At 37.5% G+C, this 21,190-nt stretch overlaps 1 protein-coding gene, 1 long non-coding RNA gene and 1 other non-coding gene across 6 annotated transcripts in view; 1 reads left to right on the forward strand and 2 right to left on the reverse strand.

Annotated features, from left to right (window-relative positions):
• The window catches only part of ABI3BP (ABI family member 3 binding protein), a 256,673-nt gene that overhangs the window by 146,589 nt on the left and 88,894 nt on the right, over positions 1-21,190 (reverse strand). For both annotated transcript variants that reach the window (XM_054714049.1, XM_054714048.1), the window contains exons 3-6: positions 17,632-17,700; positions 14,038-14,170; positions 6,731-6,912; positions 6,130-6,185 (exon numbers count right to left, since the gene is read on the reverse strand). In XM_054714049.1, coding sequence (XP_054570024.1) covers positions 6,130-6,185; positions 6,731-6,912; positions 14,038-14,170; positions 17,632-17,700 — 440 coding nt within the window. The remainder of the gene's footprint in view (positions 1-6,129; positions 6,186-6,730; positions 6,913-14,037; positions 14,171-17,631; positions 17,701-21,190) is intronic.
• LOC129148610 (uncharacterized) lies at positions 200-21,115 on the forward strand. 3 transcript variants are annotated; one of them, XR_008555602.1, is made up of 4 exons: positions 200-256; positions 1,673-1,741; positions 7,548-7,732; positions 20,955-21,115. It is a non-coding gene; the product is annotated as an uncharacterized LOC129148610 (long non-coding RNA). The 3 variants fall into 3 exon arrangements; XR_008555604.1 differs by having other exon boundaries at positions 7,581-7,732; XR_008555603.1 differs by lacking the exon at positions 20,955-21,115 and adding an exon at positions 12,760-12,818.
• LOC114229049 (small Cajal body-specific RNA 24) lies at positions 13,401-13,488 on the reverse strand. The gene has a single exon (XR_003615145.2). It is a non-coding gene; the product is annotated as a small Cajal body-specific RNA 24 (non-coding RNA).

The following is a 21,190-nucleotide window of genomic DNA, read 5'->3' on the forward strand; positions in this document are numbered from 1 at the left end:
GACAAATAGAAAATATTTCACTCTTCACATGGATGGAACAAAGTTTCTCTTGGAGTTCTTACTTGAGTTAGACCCATGTTCTACTAAGAGGATAGAAAGACTGTATGTACAATATGTGCTGCCAAAAAACAAGGAAATTATTTAGCTGCAGAATCCAATTATTTTTATTCTTTTTAGACCTATAATTACTCTCTCGCCTCTTCTGCAACCCAAAGATGCACCAGGATTGGACTATTGAGCAGGTAGCTGCTTTTCTGTAAGCAGGTTTTTAAAGGGCATCAGGAGAGTCCCTGTGTGTCTATCTTGAAGGCTCTAAAATTCCCAAGAAGAAATCCATACTGTGAATCCTTTCCCTGTTTTTTCTTATAAAAGTGTAGGGAAATGTCTGTTACCTGGACTCATTGGAAAATGAAGTATTGTGATAATTTCCAAGTTAACGGTGTTTAACCAATTGCAACCCAATTTTAATCGAATTGTTTCAGGAATAGTGTTTTTGTTTGCTTGTTTGCTTGCTTGCTTGTTTAGAAGGTACCAGTAACCTGTCCCTGCCATTTCAGACTTGCTGTTATAAACAGCTATCAATCTGTATAAAAATCTCAGTGCAGCAGGTGGAGGCTGTGGGGGTGGGGAACGAGGCGGTGAGAGTCCCACAGGCTGCGGCACAGTTTAGCTGGTGTGGCCTCAGCAGAATATGATGTCTATGGACACCATCATGGTACCAGTTTTCTTTCTTAGGTCATTTGCTTGCTGATTCTTTTCTCTGCAGCTTTTCTGACCCCCATTCCAGCTGCAAACCCCCATCACCACTTCCTTCCTTAGCTCTCACCCTGCCATTCAGCAAGTATTTTTCAAACATTTGCTATATACCAGGAAGTAAGCATATTTTCTTCCTGCTCTATAAGAGATGCATTATTGTGTTTTGTTTTTTACTGAGTTTCCAGATATTCTGTCCCTTGAGAACCCAGGTTGTAATATATCTTGAGCAGGGTGACTGGTTAAGGGAATTCACTTTTACCATCTTTCTGGGAACATTGTGGCTGAGTACCCAGTTGGTGAGATTCAAGGGAGAGATTGACACTGAAGAGGTAAAAGGCAATGACCCGATGACCAATTCAGCTTTTTCATCCTGATTAGGGAAAACCTATGCTTGTCCAGAAATAACCACAGCGGCAGCCGCCACACAGGACGAGGGACTTCCAATCCACCCTGCATTGTACTAACTTCCCCTGGTGCTATTTTGAAAATTAGCTTTAATACAACTAGTGATGGCGCCAGGATGCTATTCTTTGCAGGTTATTCTTGAGAGGTTTGTCAATTTGGTATTATTGTGGTGTCAGCATATTCATTGCAGATTTATTTAACTTGATGTTCAGGTTCTGAGATGAGGAGGAGCTGTCCATTTGGGCAATGGCTAAGGGTTGCTTAAAATTAAATGTCAAATGGCTCACAAGCCAAACCACATCAGAAGAATTTGGGCATGTTGCATTCTGGTTTTAATTCGTTTTTGGGGATATTCTAATGAAAGCTACAAAGCCTACTGATTCAATCTAACATCTGGTGAAATGTGAATCTCACATTCTACTTATGAAAGTCTTCATATTTCTGATCAGCTAGGGAGGAATCAGACATATACCTTTGGTGATATCATTGGCCTAAATGTAATTTTTTCAAGTTTCTGCTTAGGACAACAATTACTAAGAATGGAAGGACACCTGATGTATTTACTGTACACAATTTCCAGGTATGGGTGCGGACCACAAGGTATTTCTTCCTATTCACTTCACTGGTCTGTAACTTTACACTTTAAAGATTAGCACCACGTCTCTTTTTACCAATAATAGATGTGGCTTTTAAAAAAGATGGGTGGATCTCTCATGGGAAAAATTTAAGGGTGAAAATGGATGTCATATATTAGGGCAACAATGACTCTAAGGAGATTTGGATTAACTAAGCTTCTATTTTAAAGTCTCGGTTAATAAATGCTACATAAAAAATTGATTGTTCAGTGAACTAGTTAGATAACTAAGATTTTTAAATGGTAGAGATACTATATTAAGGTTATGTCTTTTCGCCATTGTTTAAAAATTTTAAATATAATAAAACCTAATAGTAAACATTTAATCGCAAACATTTAACCTTCATAAAAACAGTGTTCTATATTCTCAACATGGACAAAACAGCACAATTATCATAAAAACATGTTTTTTCATTTAACTACATGAATCTCAAGTAATACAATTTATATTGAAAGAATAATGCTTTTGTTTATGCATATACCTTTTCACTGATTTTTCTAGAGGTATAAGCAGGGGTAACATTGAAAGTATTTTACAACTGGTAGAACAAAGTCACTGACCAAACAGGAGAGACTCCTGCTCTTGTCCCTGGCACAAGTGTACCGAGCATGCCAGCAGGACACGTGCTTACAGACATGGATTACAATTTATAATAACCATATGCTTAAGATGGGGGCTGAGTTCAACATTAAAATTTTTTGTACTTAACTCTTTTATTGTAGTGATTAAAACTGCATTAAATCATTTCCCCACGCCACACACATTAATACCAGGATCATTCACTTCTTTGGAGAAGCAATAGAACACTGTAATATGTGTGCGTTGGAGCTGAAAAAATATCTATCAACAGCCAATTTTTTTATCCTAAATAGTATTTATCTTTTAAAATTGGTAGCCTAAAGTTCAGATTATTGTTCCCATTTCAAATACCTCTTTTTAGAAGATGTTAAGAACTTTTTGCTGGATATAAGTTTTAGGTGTAAGCATGCATATATGAATAAAAACAATTTTTAATGTATCTTTTGCTTAAAACTCTAAAAGTAAAACATCTGGAATCAATTCAGTATCTCTTGAAATATTGCCTTCTAAGATCAGTCTCAGGGAAGAGATGGGTTAGTATTTGGAATGACATGGACTTTATTTGGATTAAATATTCCTCTAAAGTATCAAATCAATTTTTAGAATCAATTCTAAGTGGCCATAATAGATGGTTATGGCTCTCCCAAGTGGTTTCTCTCCAACTTTCCTGTGTTCCTGAGCTACCCAAGAGCACAGATGGCAATTTGCGGAACATTTTCTTCTGCCCTCCAGAACGTAACAAAGAAGAAAACATCACAGAGAAGCCTTAAAATATCTTTTCAATTAATTTAGGTTTTCATGTGGAAATAACCAAGAATTTCAAACCCCATTTCATCAAGCTGCCTGCTGGTAACTCCACCTCACAGCTTGAAGTGATAAGGTGTCTGGCTCTGTGTCACAGATGCGGGAAGTTTCTTCCTAGCTCTTCTTGCCATGGCTATTGTGATGTGAAAAAGAAATCAAGTTCCTTGGGAGTTAAAAAAAAACCTCAATCATCTTTCCCAATCTTGCTGAGTAACTCAACCTAAATGGAATATTCTGCCAAAAGAAATACAAATGATTGGGATATGATGAGATGATATCATTGAGTCACATGTAAGACAAAGCATGACATCCAAGAGGCCGGGAGATAAGAAATGCTTCCTAGGAAACCATCACAACAAGACAGAATTGTTCTAGAAGAGAATCCCCAGGATTGGACTTAAGAGAGACAAAGCCAAAGGGACTTTATGGATGTTTGGTACTAGGCCAATTGATCAATTATTTGGGAAAAATATATAACTTAATCAATATAGACCCTTACTATACAAAACAGAGAAAAACCAAACACATAGTTTAGAATTTAATTATTACCAAATCAAACCACTTATAAAACTAAAAAGGGGGAGAAAAGATTTCTCGCTCTCTGGATAGGAAAGGGCTTTCTAAAATATAATGCAATTAAAGATGTGACAATGGAAAAGATAAATAATTTGATTAAGCAAATTTCAAGTCTTGACTATTTCAAAAATTCTCATAGAGTTGATAACACATTTGAGAATAATTTTTCTAGATGATATTACAATATATCTTTAACCTATGTCTTTAAACTATTCAACAAATACCATGAGACGCCCAATAAACAAGAGCCAAGATAAACATCATTAAATGAAAAATGCAAATGGCTAATTAACAAGTGAAGAAAGTACTGTTTTATCAGCAGAGACATAGAAATTAAAAAAGCATTTTACACTATTACATTAGCTAGAAATTTAGTGATGGAGATACAGAATGCTAATAATCAGGATGCTATAGTAAGATAACTCTTATACATTGCTGGCAAGATGAAAAATTGGTTTATCCTTTCTGGAAAGAAATTTGACTAGACATATTAAGAAGTTAAAAAACTGTTAAATACCTAAACTGTTAACTCCCATTCTAAGAATCTATTGTAAGGAAATAATCAGAAATGTGAATAAAGACTTATGATCATAAATGTTCACTGCAACATCACTTACAATTAAAATACCATTAGAAATAACTTAAATGTCTACAAAATGGAAACTGATTGGGTAGGTGAAAGCATATTTAGATCATGTAATATACAGCAATTAAAATTACGTATATGAATAGAATTTAATGACATGAATATGCTATGTCATATGGCAGCTAAGTAAAGAGTGAGCTTTAAAATTATATAGCATGATTTTAATTTTATAATAAAAATATTCTTAGAAATAAAAAAATATTCTGAAGTTTTAACAGTAGACCACAAATAGTTCTATTACTAGTCATTTGGCAGTGTAATAGAAAATTTTGTTAATATTTCTTTTTGAATTTTATATATTCTAAATCTTTAAATATGAATTAAATAATTAAGAAAAAATTAAAACTTAAGAAAGAGGGAAAGAAAAAAAGAAAGAGGAAGACAGAAAGAACAAGAAAGAGAGAAGGAAAACAAGGAAGGGAGGAAGGGATGAGGGAGAGTGGAAGAGAAGGTGGAAGGGAGAGAGGGAGGGGAGGAGGAAAAAGATAGGAAAGAAAAATAAAACAAGATTTATGGCTTGGGAATGTACCTGCAATCTCCTTTTTTAATATTATTGTTTGAAATACATCAAAATACTTTTCTGGGCAATCATAATAATCTGATAATCATGATTAGATAATTCTCCAATATGCACACTTTTCCGCCAATTCAAACCACAGAAACAGTCACCTCAGCAAGATTATTTCTCAGTTCTATTTTATCCAAACCCATTTGTCACTGAAAAGAATTCAGTATTTTTTTTTCTTCCAATGGGGTATGTACTACCTTTTTCCCCCATGGGACTATCTAATCAATGGAGTATCCTGTGGACTAATTTAATTAGACACAAAGATATATCCATCCATATACATCACATGCACACATGCAACCATGAATAGTCTTTGCATGTTCACCTGAATATGGGATATTTCCTTGGCTGAATACTTCAATACCTAGTAACCAAAGCTAGGACCAAATTCCCCTCTTCTCACCAAAGTGCTTCCTCTACCTGCTCAGTGACATAACGTCCTTCACTTTGTAATTGGGCATGTGATTTGAAATGCAAACTTCTGTGTGATGGTTATAACAATGGCTTACATTTGCAACAGGTAATACATAACTGTTAGAATGGTTCCTGAGAACAGATTTTGAAAGGTGAAGGGAAAATGGAGAACAAGGGACTGAGTTTCTGAAGTGAGAGAGAAAAAGGTGTCTAGATGATGGGAATTGGCTGATACATAAAATACACAAACATTCCCTGCACTAAATAGAGGCTGGGCACATTAAAACAACAACAAAGCAATTGCTTTATCATTTTGAAAAGAGTTAACTCTTATGTATGTGTAGGAAGTGATAGAAAATAGATGAAGATTTGATCAGTAGCAATGTAAGTAGAGCATGTACCAATTTGCTCTTGGAATATGTTATAGTAAAAAAACAATCCACAAGACAGAAGATAATAAACATAATCTCAAAATACCTAGAATACTGAAGTACTGGAGTAACTATATTGAATATCAGACTTTTAGATATTTAAATAATTTAGTATGATCTTGTCTTAATCCAACTCTGTTTTCTGAAAAAGAAATGAATTCCTAAAATGTTAAGTACTTTTACCTAACACCCCATACATAGCTAATCAGTTGATTCAGTCTCAGTATCCAATAATAGGACTATTTCCTTATTTCAATAAAAATACAATGCAAACACAATTAAAAAAAAAATTCTTAAAAATAACCTGGTACATACCACTGTGTTTGCTTGGTCATAGGTACTTTGAATTTTCCCATTTACTTTGTTTATACCTGAAAAAAAACAAGGAAAAAATAACATTACTTTCATTTTTATGGTTTCTATGTCAATTCTTACTAATCACTATGAAAACAACTATAACTTCTGCTCTCTCCAACTCGAGCATATTATTTTATTTACTATAATTTAAAACACTGATTCCAATGAAGTTTTTGAATTGAAGGGATAACAGGAAGCAAGTCCAGGACCCCCTAAAGTCTTCTTCCATTCACTTCTGGTAGCTTTCCATCTGAATATGTGCACATATTGTTAGTTTTTCAGCTAAATTGGTGTTCATAGATCAGGGATTGATTTAAAATACTATAACAATCAATGAACTGTTATCAATGGCAGCATCAAATATTAGTATCATTTAAAAAACACACTCATAAAAGATAGATTCTGAAATAACAATACTCAACAAGTTCTGTTTATTTTTGTGTTTTCTCAAATACCAGAAGATGGGAATTAACTGGTATCATACAGTTAATACATAATTAGAAATTTGAACATTAGGGGGAAAATAAAAATATTACAGAAAGCTAATTCAGGTACTTACTTCCAATAATAGTCTTGTGGTTGAAAATCTTACTCCATATTCCACCTTCTATATTGTCTTTCACTCCGAATTCATAAACCGTGTTGGGCTTCAGATTTTCTACAATTGTTTCAGTGGCTGGACAGAGTTGAAAAATCCATTTCTTTTCCTTATCCTTTTCTCTATAGCGAATTGTATAAACTCTGTTGAAAACCCAAAATGTGATGCTTTGAAATCACAGGGAGATTCAGAATGTTTTATTTCTTAACAAAACATCACAGCCTCTTATCTACTCCAAAGGCTATATTTAATATTAGCCTCTGCTTCAGTCAGCTTCCTACCCTTGTCACATTGGTTTACTTGATAATTGTGTAATATAGGCAAGTTCTAAATTCTAAAAGAGACAGTACACAAAACTACTTATTTAAAGAAGTTTCCTTGATTTTAAAGCAAAATATAGGCCTGTGATAATAAACAGTCCTGCACAACCTAGCACACCACAGATACTTCATAAATATTTCTGGAATGACTAGAATGGTTACTTAGGTGTTCACAGGGTCATTCTAAAATTAGAATATAATTGCTCTGATTGGCCAATGATTCAATCACCAAAATATATTGGTTTATTTCTCTTTCTTTTTATTGAATTTATTGGAGTTACCTTGCTTAAACAATTAGGTCTATCATTATAGTTTTCAGTGGTCACTACAGAAGGTTTTACTTACCAAAACTCACGAATCCTATAAAACCAGTGCGAACTGAAGGAAAATACAATAAATGTCTACATTGTACATGTGCAGAAGGCTCAAGGCATTTATTTATTTATTTATTTATTTAGGTTTATCCATACAATAAACTCTGAAATGAGCAGAGCAAGAATTACTATGGAAGAAAAGGAGAGGCTGAGAAGTGTCTAACGTCTGATAACCAGTGAGAGAGCCAGGCAAAAGGTCAATACCTTTTGTATTGCATTGGACTATCTTTCTACTGTGATGCTTGGCAAAAGGAGATGGTAAAAGACAGGTAAATTATGCAAAATAGACGTGTAAAAGGAATCACAATTCCTTTTAGCATTATTTAAGGCGTTTTATCTTTTGTTTTATTGTGTATTTACCGTCACAGACTTCCCATGATTGTTGGAGGACACCCAGGATTAAGTGTTGATTGCATCTTTACTGTGGATGATTAAATTTAGGCACCAGCCGAAACCGGTTTGGCTCAGTGGATAGAGCGTCGGCCTGTGGACTCAAGGGTCCCAGGGTTCGATTCCCGTCAAGGGCATGTACCTTGGTTGCGGGCACATCCCCAGTAGGGGGTGTGCAGGAGGCAGCTGATCGATGTTTCTAACTCTCTATCCCTCTCTCTTCCTCTCTGTAAAAAAATCAATAAAATATATTTAAAAAAAATTTAGGCACCAGTGCATGGAGGGGCAACAAGTCTATTAGACAGGTAGCAGCCCATGAATGTCGTCATCAGAGAAGACCTCTGGAAAGCCTTCCTCTAGCAATTTGGATTTTCAGAGCACATCTCATACCCCAACTAAGTATGAAACTGTTGAAGGCAGTGTTTGGTTCAGCTGGCATTATTCTGTGCTTTGATGTCCTCAATAGTCTCAATAATGATAAGAATTATTATTATAGCTTAAAGAAATCCATAGCCCCTCAACATGTGGTAGAGAAGGCAGGTAGTGGCTTGGATATTTGTCAGCTACAAATTAGTAGTGTGACCTTGGGAGAGTCTCTTTGCCCACTAATGCATAGATTTTTCTCCATTGAAAAAGAAAGGAATTGGACTAGATGATCTTTGAGATTATGTCTGTTACTAAAAATTTATTCTAGCTACCCATCAGACATTCTAGTCTAATAAAATACAAAGGCAGAACATAGGGTAAAACCTGAGGTAGAAACTCCAAAAACAAAATTTGTGATGTAGATGACAGTGAATTATACTAAGTGGAGAAATGGAAAAAATGTCAAAATAAAGTTAGTCTTTCACAAACTATCTGGCTTGGTACACATGGCAGGCCATCTATGGTGCTTTCCATACCTTTACAGCAATGTCTTCTTTTTTTAAAAAAATTATCTTTATTGTTGAAAGTATTACAGATGTCCCTTTTTTAATTTTTTCCCAGCGACCCATTCTACCTTGCACCCACCTCTCCCAAGCCCTCACCACACTATTGTCTATGTCCATGGGCTATGCATGTATGCATATAAATTCCCCGGTTAATCCCCCCTCTCCCCAGCAATGTTTTTATTTCTATGTGACTAACTACTACTATATTTCCTAAAACATCTATTCCACACATTTTTTTCCTCTCTTCACATCAAAGTACACTTTCTGTAACCCCCTTCATCAATGTTGTTTCCTGCCACACCGAGACTGTGATTAGTGATAAAAATTCTGTCCTCACTCCCTTCCTCTGAAAGTGTCTCTCTCCCCCTTCACTCTCTCCCTGCCCCTCCCTTCTGAAAATTAAGCAACTTGGTAATTTTATTCCATGTCTTAATTCAATCTGCTCCCCAACCATTTTCTTGATCTTTCAAGGACCTTTCTTTAAGTCTAAATGTTTAAATATTTTCTATTCTATCAAAACAAAGTAAAACTGATGCTTACTTCTTACTCCTGCCACTGTCTTTTAACACAAATTCTTGAAAGTAATATACTTTCTCTCACCTTCTTACCATTCATAATGCCTACACCTCTTTGGTTTTTGTTTTGTTTGGCTTTAAAATGTTTATTTTTTATTGAATTTATTGGAGTGACATCCTATCTAATAATAGACAAATATGCAAATTGACTGCACCTTCGCTACGCCCAAGCCACTCCCACCAACCAATCAGGATGAATATGCAAATTACCCCAACAAAGATGGCGGCTAATTTGCATATCAAGACAGCGTAGAAAGAAGCCAAGAGCTGCAGAAGGGAGCAAAGCTGTGGAGAAGCAAGCAAGCCAGGGGGAGGAGAAGGGAGGAGCGGAGGCGGGGCCGGGAGAGAAGGGAGGAGCGGAGGCGGGGCTGGGGGAGAAGGGAAAAGCAGGCGGGCTGGCGGAGAAGGCTGGCCGGGGGAGAAGGGAGGAGTGGAGGAGGGGCCGGGGGAGAAGGAAGGAGAGCGGGCTGGCAGAGAACGCAGGGCGGGGGACAAGGGAGGAGAGCAGGCAGGGCAGGGTAGAGTGCAGCAGGAAATCCTATTGCAGGATTTTTCCTGCAACGGGAACGCTAGTTGGTTAATAAAATTATATAGGTTTCAGGTGTATAATTCTATAATACATCTTCTGTGTATTGTATCGTGTTCACCACCCCAGTAATCCTCTTTGCAATGTGGTGTCTGACTTGTTAGTACAGTAAAACCTTAGGATCAAATCCAATGACTTACTCCTTCATAAATTTCATAACTACTTTAAAATCTATCCATCTTCTTTTTCAAACCTTTCAGGTTTCTTCTCCCCTCATGTCCAATCAGTGCTCAAGGCTAGTTACTTTTCCTGCATGATTCCTCTTGTACCTGGCTCGTCTCTATTCCTAAGGACCCAGTTTAGGTCCTCATTATCTTTGAACTTTTGCAATAATTTTCAAACTGGTCAACCATTTCCCAAATCTCTTTTCCTTATTACTACCTACTGCTGGCTGGCTTAAGCTCAATAAAATAAGTTTCTAGTAATTTTAGTGCTATCTAAAATGAAATAGCTTGTCTGAAGTGACAGTATAATAAGTGGAGAAATGGATAAATATAACATAAGGCAATAATATAAAAAGCATCAAGACTAGCAGAACACAGTAAGCACCATTTATTGAGTGCTCACTGCATTCCAGACACTATGGGAACCTAGCCACCTTTTATGGTGTCATTTCATTAAATCTGACAACCCCAGTAGATATTACTATTATTACTCCCATTTTAAAGATGAGAAAACCAAAATTTGAAGCATTTCAGTAACCTGCCAAAGGCCACACAGTTTATAATAGAGCAGGGTTTAACTTAGGGGGCCCTGGACTTTCTTCCTGTTATCCCTTCAATTCAAAAACTTCATTGGAATCAGTGTTTTAAATTATAGTAAATAAAATAATATGCTCGAGTTGGAGAGAGCAGAAGTTATAGTTGTTTTCATAGTGATTAGTAAGAATTGACATAGAAACCATAAAAATGAAAATAATGTTATTAAGAGTAAATAATATAATATGAAAGTGTTAGAAAATGTGAAAATGATATCTAAATGAATCATAAAACTTCAATAAGTTGGCAAAGAAGCAAGAACTAAAGCAATCTTAAACGACTTAAATTGGAAACACAGGAAGGAAAAAATAAGTTGTTAATGGCAAAGTAAATTTTGGTTAAAAACATGTTTTACTCTTTATCTGGGCCAATTTGGAAAGCTTTCTTTTGACATTAGATTTATCAAGGATAAGTGTAACGTTCTTCCATTCAAAGTTCATTAAGAATAAAACCCATAAATTAAGCACATCTATTCTCCAATGTGAATTAAGAAAAGGGTCTAAAAACAGGGAGACCCATATGAACCCTATGCCAATAGGAATAGAAACATGTACCACAAAAGAGTAAATCAACATTTAATTAATATTCCCAAGTTTGAAACAAAACAAAACAGGGGTTTTCTCACTGAAAACTTACTACACAGAGCTTTGACATAGGAAGTTCAAAAGCAAAGTAAAAGGCAAAAACTTTTCCAAAAATTTATTTGCATTTGTAGGATATATGAGGCTATCCAACAAAACAATGTGAAAGTTTTTTGTTTTGTTTTTGGTGTGTGTGTGTGTGTGTGTGTGTGTGTGTGTGTGTGTGTTTAAATCAGAGACTACACAGGGGGCCAAATATTAGAGTCCAATGGATTAAAATAACAACAGTTGGTATTTCTGTAGCAAGCCAAGGGCATTCAGATTTCAATGGTTTTGTAAGAAGATACTCCTGAAGGAAAACTTCGGCTGTATTAACCTTCCAATTTTTGAGAAGCAATCATTCCCTATAGCTATTATTGCTTATTCTAACCTACTAGATTAGTCTAAATTCTAAAAACATCTGCATGATCATCTGAGAGTGAATTTCTCCAAATCTGCTTACAATTACACTAATTTAGAGTTGTTCTTGTGGATTTATTTGGCTGCTTATACCGAGTACAGCATTTCCAGAGCTTTTTAGTAGGGACTACTATTTTTTTTCTCAAATACCACAAAGACTAAAATGTCAGCTCTTTATTAACTATACTGGGGAGAAAGGAAGCATGGTTAAATGAAATTCACAAATACTCCAAGTGCTTCCTTTTAGTCATTACTATTTAATTCTTCCCTTTTAGTCATGTCTTAGCAATTTCCTATTTCTGTCCATAGCATCTTGACATTCTATTATTTAATTTTAATTTTTTATTTGTTTTTTATTTTCTTTATTGATTACATATGTGTCCTTATGCCCCCATTACGCCCCCAAACCCCATCTCCTGCCCATTTTTTAAAGAAACTTTACTTGAAATAGAATTCTTTATTTTAAATATTGTGATTTGACAGGCATGAGTGCATCTACTTGATGAAAAGGACAGAGCCAGGGTGTTAGAGGGTGGGGGTGATGTGCATGTGTGGTCTGTGTAGCTTGGGCCTGTGAGCCACCTGCCTTGATTAAAATCCTAGTTCCACCAGGATATCTGCTCCTCTACCTTCTCCACATTCGTTACCTGCATGTGCTGTCGGTCCATGACAACAGTTATCGATTAGAATCTGTCATTAGATAAATTCTTTCATGGAAGGGTCAGTAAGACCAGGTAAGATTAGAGGAAAGGCTTGAGGACAGGGGAGGAAATCATATCCATATTGTGCTATATGAATTTGCAGGTTACTGAACCTCCGTGATTTATCAAGCAAGTTGAATAACTGCATTTTGCTACAAGTGTATCAAATTTCTTTTCTTCCTCCCTCTTTCCTTCCTTCTGTCCTTTCTTCCTCCCTTCCTTCTTTCCCTCCCCACTTTTTGACTTTTTTAAAAATAAGAGAATAAAATATTATTTTAAAAAAGAAAGCAATTTATAAATGTTTATTTTCTCAGCATTGTCACCCTGGATCAATCCACTAGAAACTGGAATTATCACAAGAAAGCATGTTCTTTTAAGAGTCCATTTTCCAAACAAAATAAGTATGGGTTTAGTAGTGGGTGAAATAAAAAATATTTCAGATTCTTTGTAACATCTCAAAATTATTTTTTTTTAAAATTGGTTTTGGCAATATCTTCTACATGCCTTTCCCCAAAAATGTCTCCTTCCGAACTGTAGGATGGACATGTGAAGGGAAATTTAATTTTTTTCTTAATCTAGATTTCCTAATCAAAGTCATATGAAAGGCACTTATAAACATTTTAAAGGTCTTTCTTTTTAGTTCAATTTAGACAAAAATAAGCATGACACAAATAGATATTTGGCCAAAAGATACATGAAAAAGTGCTCACTACCTTAGTACATGAGAAATGCATATCAAAATGGCAATGAGAGAGGACTACACTAGAATAACTAAAATGAAAAATACTGACAACACAAAACGTGGTGAGAATGCGGAGCAACTGGAACCCTTCCTGTGCTGCTTATGGGAATGTAAATGGGAAAGTTAGGCAAAAACAAACAAAGCAAAAAATAAATAAATATACATCTTTCCTGGGAGCCAACGACCTCTCTAAGTTTTTATTTTATTTTTTATTTTTGTCAGTAGTGGAACGATCCACCCTTTTTACTTGCAAAGGGTGAACAGAAAGCGACTATATTTCTCTAGGACATTTACCTTTCCAACTTTTAACAGTCTTTTCTAACTGCCTGCAGCCTCATCCTCTGAGCTTCCATTACACTTCTCACTGATACTCTCCATTTGCCATGTGGCTTATTCTCCCTGTCAGTTTACTCTTTGTTGAGAAAATATACTGTCCAGTCTGCGTGGCTCCGTGGTTGAGCATCAACCTATGAACCAGGAGGTCACTGTTCAATTCCTGGTCAGGGCACATGGCCCAGTTGAGGAGCATGCAGGAGGCAGCCAATCAACTTTTCTCTCTCATTATTGATGTTTCTATCTCTTTCGCCCTCTTCCTTCCTCTCTGAAATCCATCAAAAAAGAAAACAGAAAACATACTTGCACATGTTTCTATTCAGGTAGGTGATAACTCCCTTAAGGGTAAGCCTTTGCATTCCCCTTACATCCAGAATGGGCTGGACAGCTAAGAGGTGACCTGTAAATGCTGATGCTCCTGATATTTACACATTCTTCTAAAAGCACGCACAAATACTATTAAAAGCAGGCACTACTTTTCAGATGAAAAATAAAGTCTTCCATTATGATGAGTTACCTGTCATTGGGACAGTGGCTCGGCAATGTCCAGTCATGGTGTGGGTTAATGAGGAAACCCCAGGACAGGAAGACAGAGCTTGGTGTCAGAGTGCCAACCACCAGCTGGAGAGGCTTGCGAGAGCGTGTTTTGCCTACGGAGGTAACATACAGGTTAATTCTGTAACACTTAGTGTATTTTCATGATTGGGATAAAATGCATGAAGATGACTTGGTAAGATGAAGAAAAGTGTGAAAGTATCAAGTTCTTTTTATATAATGCACAAATATTACTAATTATTTGACAATTAATTTAAGCATGAATCAAATGAAATATTCCTTTTTGATATTTATGTGTGTATATATGTGTGTATATGTATATATTCATATATGTGTAACATATACATATAAACTATATCAAATTATATCTAGTTTTTATTTTCTTGTGAGTCAGGGATGAATATGGAGGTCTTGGCTGTTAGCAGTAAAATAAAAACATTCACATTTTCATATGCATATACATACTATATTCACATATACATATATGTATGTATGTATATATACATACTCATTCCATTTCTTTTACACACGAAATAAAAACATGCTTTTTTCCCCCTGGGACTGTGAATTAGTGTGAAATAACATCTGAGAAAAGAAAGCTTAGCATCTAGGTGTAGGAATATTCTTTCTTTAAAACCTATTTTGGAGTGTAAAATCCCCATCATACCATTAAAATAAGAATATTTTTTACAGCGAGTATCCAAATGGAAAATGCAGATCCACTTTTAACAATGCTGGGAGAGTAGGAGTAACAGGAAGCACAGCTGTTCCGATGGGACTAAGTAGACTTGGGCAATGCTGATAAACCACTGTAGGTTCTTTTCAAGTATATAGAGGCCAGACATTTCACATTTTCAAAATATGTGAAACTGCAAGAATGGAAACAGTGAAAAAGAGAAGGGAAGATCCTCAACCATAGAAACCAACACTGGCTCATAAAAAAATCAGAGTGAATAAAATAAAAAATTCAATAGCAGACCTCATAAAACTGCATAGAGCTAACATAAAACATATATATTTGTATTCTCATTGGATTCCCATTTCATTTCATGAGACTATGGGTGTTGTATTTGCTATAGGAACAACTTGTGTTATCTTAGTCTAATGCAAGTGGGAACCAGTGGGTAGGAAGGTACCCATTGTATGAGCTTAGTGGATCTTATCTGAGCCAAAAGCCCTTGAAAATTGTGTCACACTGTTGCTTCCATTAGATTTAAGTTTCTGAAAATTGTTATTTCAGTGAAAAAAATCTTCTGAGCCCAGAAAATACATAACCTAATGATGATAAATTGCCTCATTGTAACATTGCTGAACTTTTACAAGATATTTGAAATAATTTTCAATGATAGTTATTGTTTACTTGGTTGCAAACATGCATTTATACTTCTCTGTAGATTTTTCCAATCCACCCATCATAGTACCTTGTAAGATTGTGATATAAAGGGTCCAAGTCTGGGCACCAAGATGGGCAGATTAGAATCTAAAATGAGTGGTGTGGGTTAATGAGGAAGCACTGGTAGTTTTAAAAATCCCTGAGGTGATTCTGGTATGCCTTTTTCCACCCCTGAGTTGATTTTCACTAATGTAATACTAATGTAATCTTATTTTACAGATAAATATAACTTTCAGCCTACAGAACTTTCAAGGGTGGCCCAAGTCACACCAAAGGCAATTGTAATCTAATTTTCTTTTTACTGCATCATTGGTTTAGCTCACACCTTATGAATATGATGCCACTTAAAGACCAAAGATACATTTTTTTCTTTCACAAGGGAACCTACGGCTTACATGACCCATCAAATAATTATTTCACTAAGTTTGATTTTAATATAAAATGATTAAATAATTACAATTTATGTGGTAGATGCAAATATAAAATGAATGGAAGTGAATCCATTAGTCATGATATCCTTCTCAAATGCAGATTACAAAAACAAAAATGATATCTGCTGCCTGAAAGGAAAGGTGGGGCGTTATATCCTGAGCAAGATGAAGCCGTTTCCTGCACTGGTCATCACAAAGTGAAAAATGCCTGCTAAGGCCAGTGTCATAGCAGCTCCAACATGAAATGAAGTTACAAGGTGCTACTAAGGTGCAATCACCATCTTGACTTTCCTTATATATTTTTGTGTATTTGTATTATGATCATATTTGCATTAAGAAACAGTTCAATGAATATGAAGCCAAAATCCCATGGAACCAGACTCAATGCTTCTTTACTTTATTGTTAAATATTTTGAAATAGAGTCTTGAAATATGGTGAGATTATTTATCTTGAAGAGTACGGAAAGCTGCCTGGACAACTATTGTTAACAAGTTGAAAGCAGTGATTGAAATTTTCCTTGGGCTTTGGGAAAATATAAAAGGTCAGGAAAAGAAATGTGTATTTTTCAAAATGCTTGACTATTTATTGCCTCTCTTAAAAGAAGTGGAAACACCAGAAGGAGGGGGGAGAGGGGAGAGGATTGGGGCAACTGATTTCTGTGAACCAGGTTTGGCTGGAAGATGAACACACAGCTGTCAAGGACCCCTTGCTGGGTATATTTAAAGATCTGTATGTTCTTCCCACCCATTTCATGCCTTAAAAAAGATGTATCAAAAATAAAACAAAACAAAAAAGATCCTTTCTTGTGTGTGGCGTCCAGTGTACTATAAAAGATAAGTCTGACTAGGAAATAATTATTTTGAGAACAGTTCACATTGGAAAACAAGGTCAGCTCTGCTTACAGAGTTAGGAAGGTGTAGTATCAGGGGGTAAAATCATACTCACAGCTATAATTGGTCCCTCGTTATAGCAATGGCAACTCATTTGATCTGAGAATACACTTAAGTAGTGAAACTGGGGCAATTTCAAGAAGGATTTTAATCTTTTCATCATGTGGAAATAATTCTACTCATTTATTCATATGGCATCTATGTTCCTGTTTCAAGATGTCCTATCTATGGGAAGATGGGTGTTGTACTGCCGTTTCATAAAAGGAATTCTATATTTGACTAAATAGAAGAGGTTTGGAAGGGAGAGATCAGGAGTAAATAAAACCTAAGTTCTAGTCTATTTAATCCAACACATATAAATTAATTATGCCTTTGAAATGTAAACAGTATCCTTCAGCAAATGTTAGACATCAAAATTTGCCTTCAAAATCTGAAAGGCACAATAGCAAGCATGAGGTCACACATTTCAAAACAAAGACACTAACAGGAGCAACTCTCAGTGAGCACTTGCTATGTGCCAGGCCTTGGCCTAGGTGTGGCATATCCAGGAACTCATTTAATTCTTACTATGACCCTAATTATGCAGCAGAAAGGAGGCATGGAGAATTTACATATTTGCCTAAAGCCCTGCAGTTCACATGTGGTGGTACTGGGATAGGATCCTGAGAAGTCTCCACTGGGTTCTGCTACTAATCTATTGACCCAGAGCCTGCTATGCATGTTTCAACTTCTAATCTGCATTCTTAAGGCCTCCCCAAGGCCTTCCATATTTTCTGTGGGTAGAAAAGAGACAAAAAGTCCTGGTTTAGAGTTAATAAAAAACAAAATGAATGAAAAATACCTGAGCATGACTTCTTTTGACTTGGTGGAGGAGCAGGTCGAACGACAATCAGATATTTAGGCTCTGCATCTGGAAATAATAATAACTTGATCAATAAAATTCTTTGAGAACGAGCAGCATTTGCCACAGCACACCCATGTCCTGACTCAGTGCTCCCAACTTTAGTCATCGTAACCACAGTGGATGAGAGGACCCAGGAATTCAGAAAGTTAATACTTCTTGCATAGTTCAATTTAGTTCAGTTTTTAAAATGAAAATTAAATCCAGATTTTTAAGACCAAATGGACAGGGGTAGGGGATAGGTCTTAAAAGAATCTTACTAGACATGGATTTCATGTCACATCTTCATCAATCCTTTCCTCTATAAACAGATTTTTTAAAAATCAGATCAAATCGATTCTGTGATCCTCTTCCTCACAGAGAGTCAGCCTGATGCTAAAATCGAGACGGAAAATCCTACTTGCATAAGATATATGGTCATGTCACCTGTTGTATGATCTGAAATTGCTCACTTTTATGAAGATATTACTTTGTTGTTTTTAATCCTCACCTAAGGATATTTTTTCCATTGATTTTTTTAGAAAGAGTGGAAGGGAAGGAGGGAGAGAGAGGGAGGGAGAAAGAGAGGAAGAGAGATAGAGAGAAACATTGATCTGAGAGAGACACATGAACACATCAATTGGTTCCCTCCCATAAGTGCCCCAACCAAGGCTAGGGATCAAACCTGCAACCCAGGTACATCCCCTTGACTAGGAATCAAATGGTGACCCTTCAGCTCATGGGCTGACACTCTAACCATTGAACAACACCGGCCAGGGCAACATATGAGTATTTATAATGACCTATTTTATCTAGTTACATAATTTCTCAGCCAGTCTCATATCTAACCAGTCATTTTCATGAACAATCCTCTCTAATAAAAGGGTAATATGCAAATTAACCATCACTCTGCTACATAAGCCATGCCCACCAGCCAATCAGGGCGAGTATGCAAATTAACCCCAGCCAAAATGGCTACCATTGGGTTTCCCCGGCAACAGAAGAAGCTAAGCTTTCCACACACTCTGGTGGGCCCAGGCCTCCACTCAAGGATACAAAGTTTCAATTATAGAAGGTAAACAAATCCAAGCGGCAGCCACAGATCCAGCAGGAGGCTTGGCTCCATTCCAGGCTACAAAGTTTCAATTGTAGAAGGTAAATAAATTCCAGATACCAGGGCCTCTGTTTGGGTCACCAGGGGTGTGGCCAGCCTGCAAACCACCACAGGCCCCTTGCCCAGGCCTCTCCATGCCCCAAGGGAACCCCACCCTGATCCAGGACACCCTTCAGGGCAAACCAGCTGGCCCCCACCAGTGCACCAGGTCTCTATCCTCCTATCTAATAAAAGAGTAATATGCAGATTGACCATCAATCCAACACACAATATGGCTGCCCCCATGTGGTCAAAGATCCTGCCCCTATGTGGACACAAGATGGCCACCACAAAATGGCCAGCAGGGGAGGGCAGTTGGGAGGCACCAGGCCTGCAAGGGAGGGCAGTTGGAGGCAATCAACCCTGCAGGGGAGGGCAGTTAGGGGTAACCAGGCCGGCAGAGGAGGGAAGTTGGGGGCAAACTGGCTGGCAGCAGAGTGGTGATCAGGCTGGCACGGGAGTGGTTAGGGGGTGATCAGGCTGGCAGGCAGAAGCGATTAGGGGCAATCAGGAAGGCAGGCAGGCAAGCAGTTGGGAGCCAGCAGTCCTGGATTGTGAGAGGGATGTCCCACTGCCCGTTAAGGCTCGATCCCACTGGGATCGGGCCTAAACGGGCAGTCGGACATCTCTCAAGGGGTCCCAGATTGGAGAGGGTGTAGGCTGGGCTGAGGGACACACACCCCTGTACATGAATTTCGTGCACCGGGCCTCTAGTTTTAAAATTAGCTCACAAGTTTAGGTTGCTATAATTTTCACCTAAAATATGCTATGGGGAAATAAATTAATAGAGAATCTGTTTTTAAAATATTTAGGTTTTAAATAAAATGATGTTTAAATAATTAGTATGTGCTATCTCAATCATGAGTTATTAATTTATCAAATGCTCTTTTTTAAACTGATGTTTCCAAGCTGGATGGTTGGTTTCAATATATGTAATAAGGCAAATACACTTGGGGCATACTAGTGACCCTGTGCATAAAATTTGTGCACTGGGTGTGGGGGGGGGGGTGGTCCCTCAGCCCAGCCTGCACCCTCTCCAATTGGGGACCGCTGGCTCCTAACCGCTCACCTGCCTGCCTGCCTGATTGCCCCTAACTGCCTCTGCCTGCCTGCCTGATTGGCCCTAACCTCTCTGCCTGCCTGATCGCCCCCAACTGCCCTCCCCTGCCAGCTTGATCCCCCCTTAATTGCTCTCCCCTGCCAGCCTGATTGCCCCTAACCTCCTCTGCCTTGGCCCCGCCACCATGGCTTTGTCCAGAAGGACGTCTGGAAGGTCTCCAGAAGGTCTTCCGGTCTAATTAGCATATTATTCTTTTATTAGTATAGATATTTCTTCAGTAACGTTGGACCCTGAAACTCATTCTACTCCAAGCTGCATTCAGACGCTGTAGTCAACAAGAGTTCCCCACCACTTGCTCAGGAGCATCGCACATCTTTGTGTTGTGTTCATTCTGGGTTCACAGAGGCCTTGTCTGCCCAGGGCTTTACAGAACTGACCTCATTCTCAGCCAAAGGCAACCTGGAAATTCAACTGCCCTAAATGACTAGAGCCTTTGTTTTTTTCTGGACATCTCACTGCTCTATTTGCTATAACTTGCTGGGTAATTACCACTGCATAAAACAAACCAGGGAACTTCAGGATAAACAGAGCTTTGCCTGTTTATCATCTAGTTGCCTCATGAGCACAGCACAGATAAAGGAGCATTGATTGTGTTTCAGAGTCTCAAGTGTTTGGAAGCATATCCTGTTTAGTGAAGCTTATGTTGGGAATGCGTTTAATCTAAATCAAGTTTCCTAGTAGAAATACATTAACCATTTCCTGATTCTATCTGGGATATAACATGATATAGGTATGAAGAAACTACCAGGTATTGAGTATTTTCTATGTGCAGGGTAGTTGTTCAGCTCTTTACATTCATGCCTTAATTACTCCTCATGGCAATCCTTCCGAGACATCTGATTATCACCCCAGTTTGTAGATGAGGTCACCGCAGCAATCAGCTTGATGGGCACAAAACGTGTGCAGTCGCACAGAGTCCTGTGCCCGAAGGGTGCCACGCTTGGTTTAATAACCTGCTGTCACCGTATTGAAATTGTTAATACTTTTGTCTTTGACTTTGTGCTTTGCAAGGGAAGTTTGATGGAAGGATGGAGCGTGCGAGTGAGCAAAGACTGGAACAATATGCATGTCCTCAGTTCCTCCCATCCACAGAGAGCATTCGAGATGCCCCATTAGCCCAGCATGTCAAAGGGTCCATGATTGCCTGGGAGTTCAGCAACACTCAAAGGTAGAACAAGGTAAGCATATTACTCCTATGACTGAGTCAGGGCCTAGGAGGGGACACTGGCAGCTCTGAGGCTACACTT

Source organism: Eptesicus fuscus, chromosome 3 (assembly GCF_027574615.1).
Source record: "Eptesicus fuscus isolate TK198812 chromosome 3, DD_ASM_mEF_20220401, whole genome shotgun sequence".
Lineage (NCBI taxonomy): Eukaryota > Metazoa > Chordata > Mammalia > Chiroptera > Vespertilionidae > Eptesicus > Eptesicus fuscus.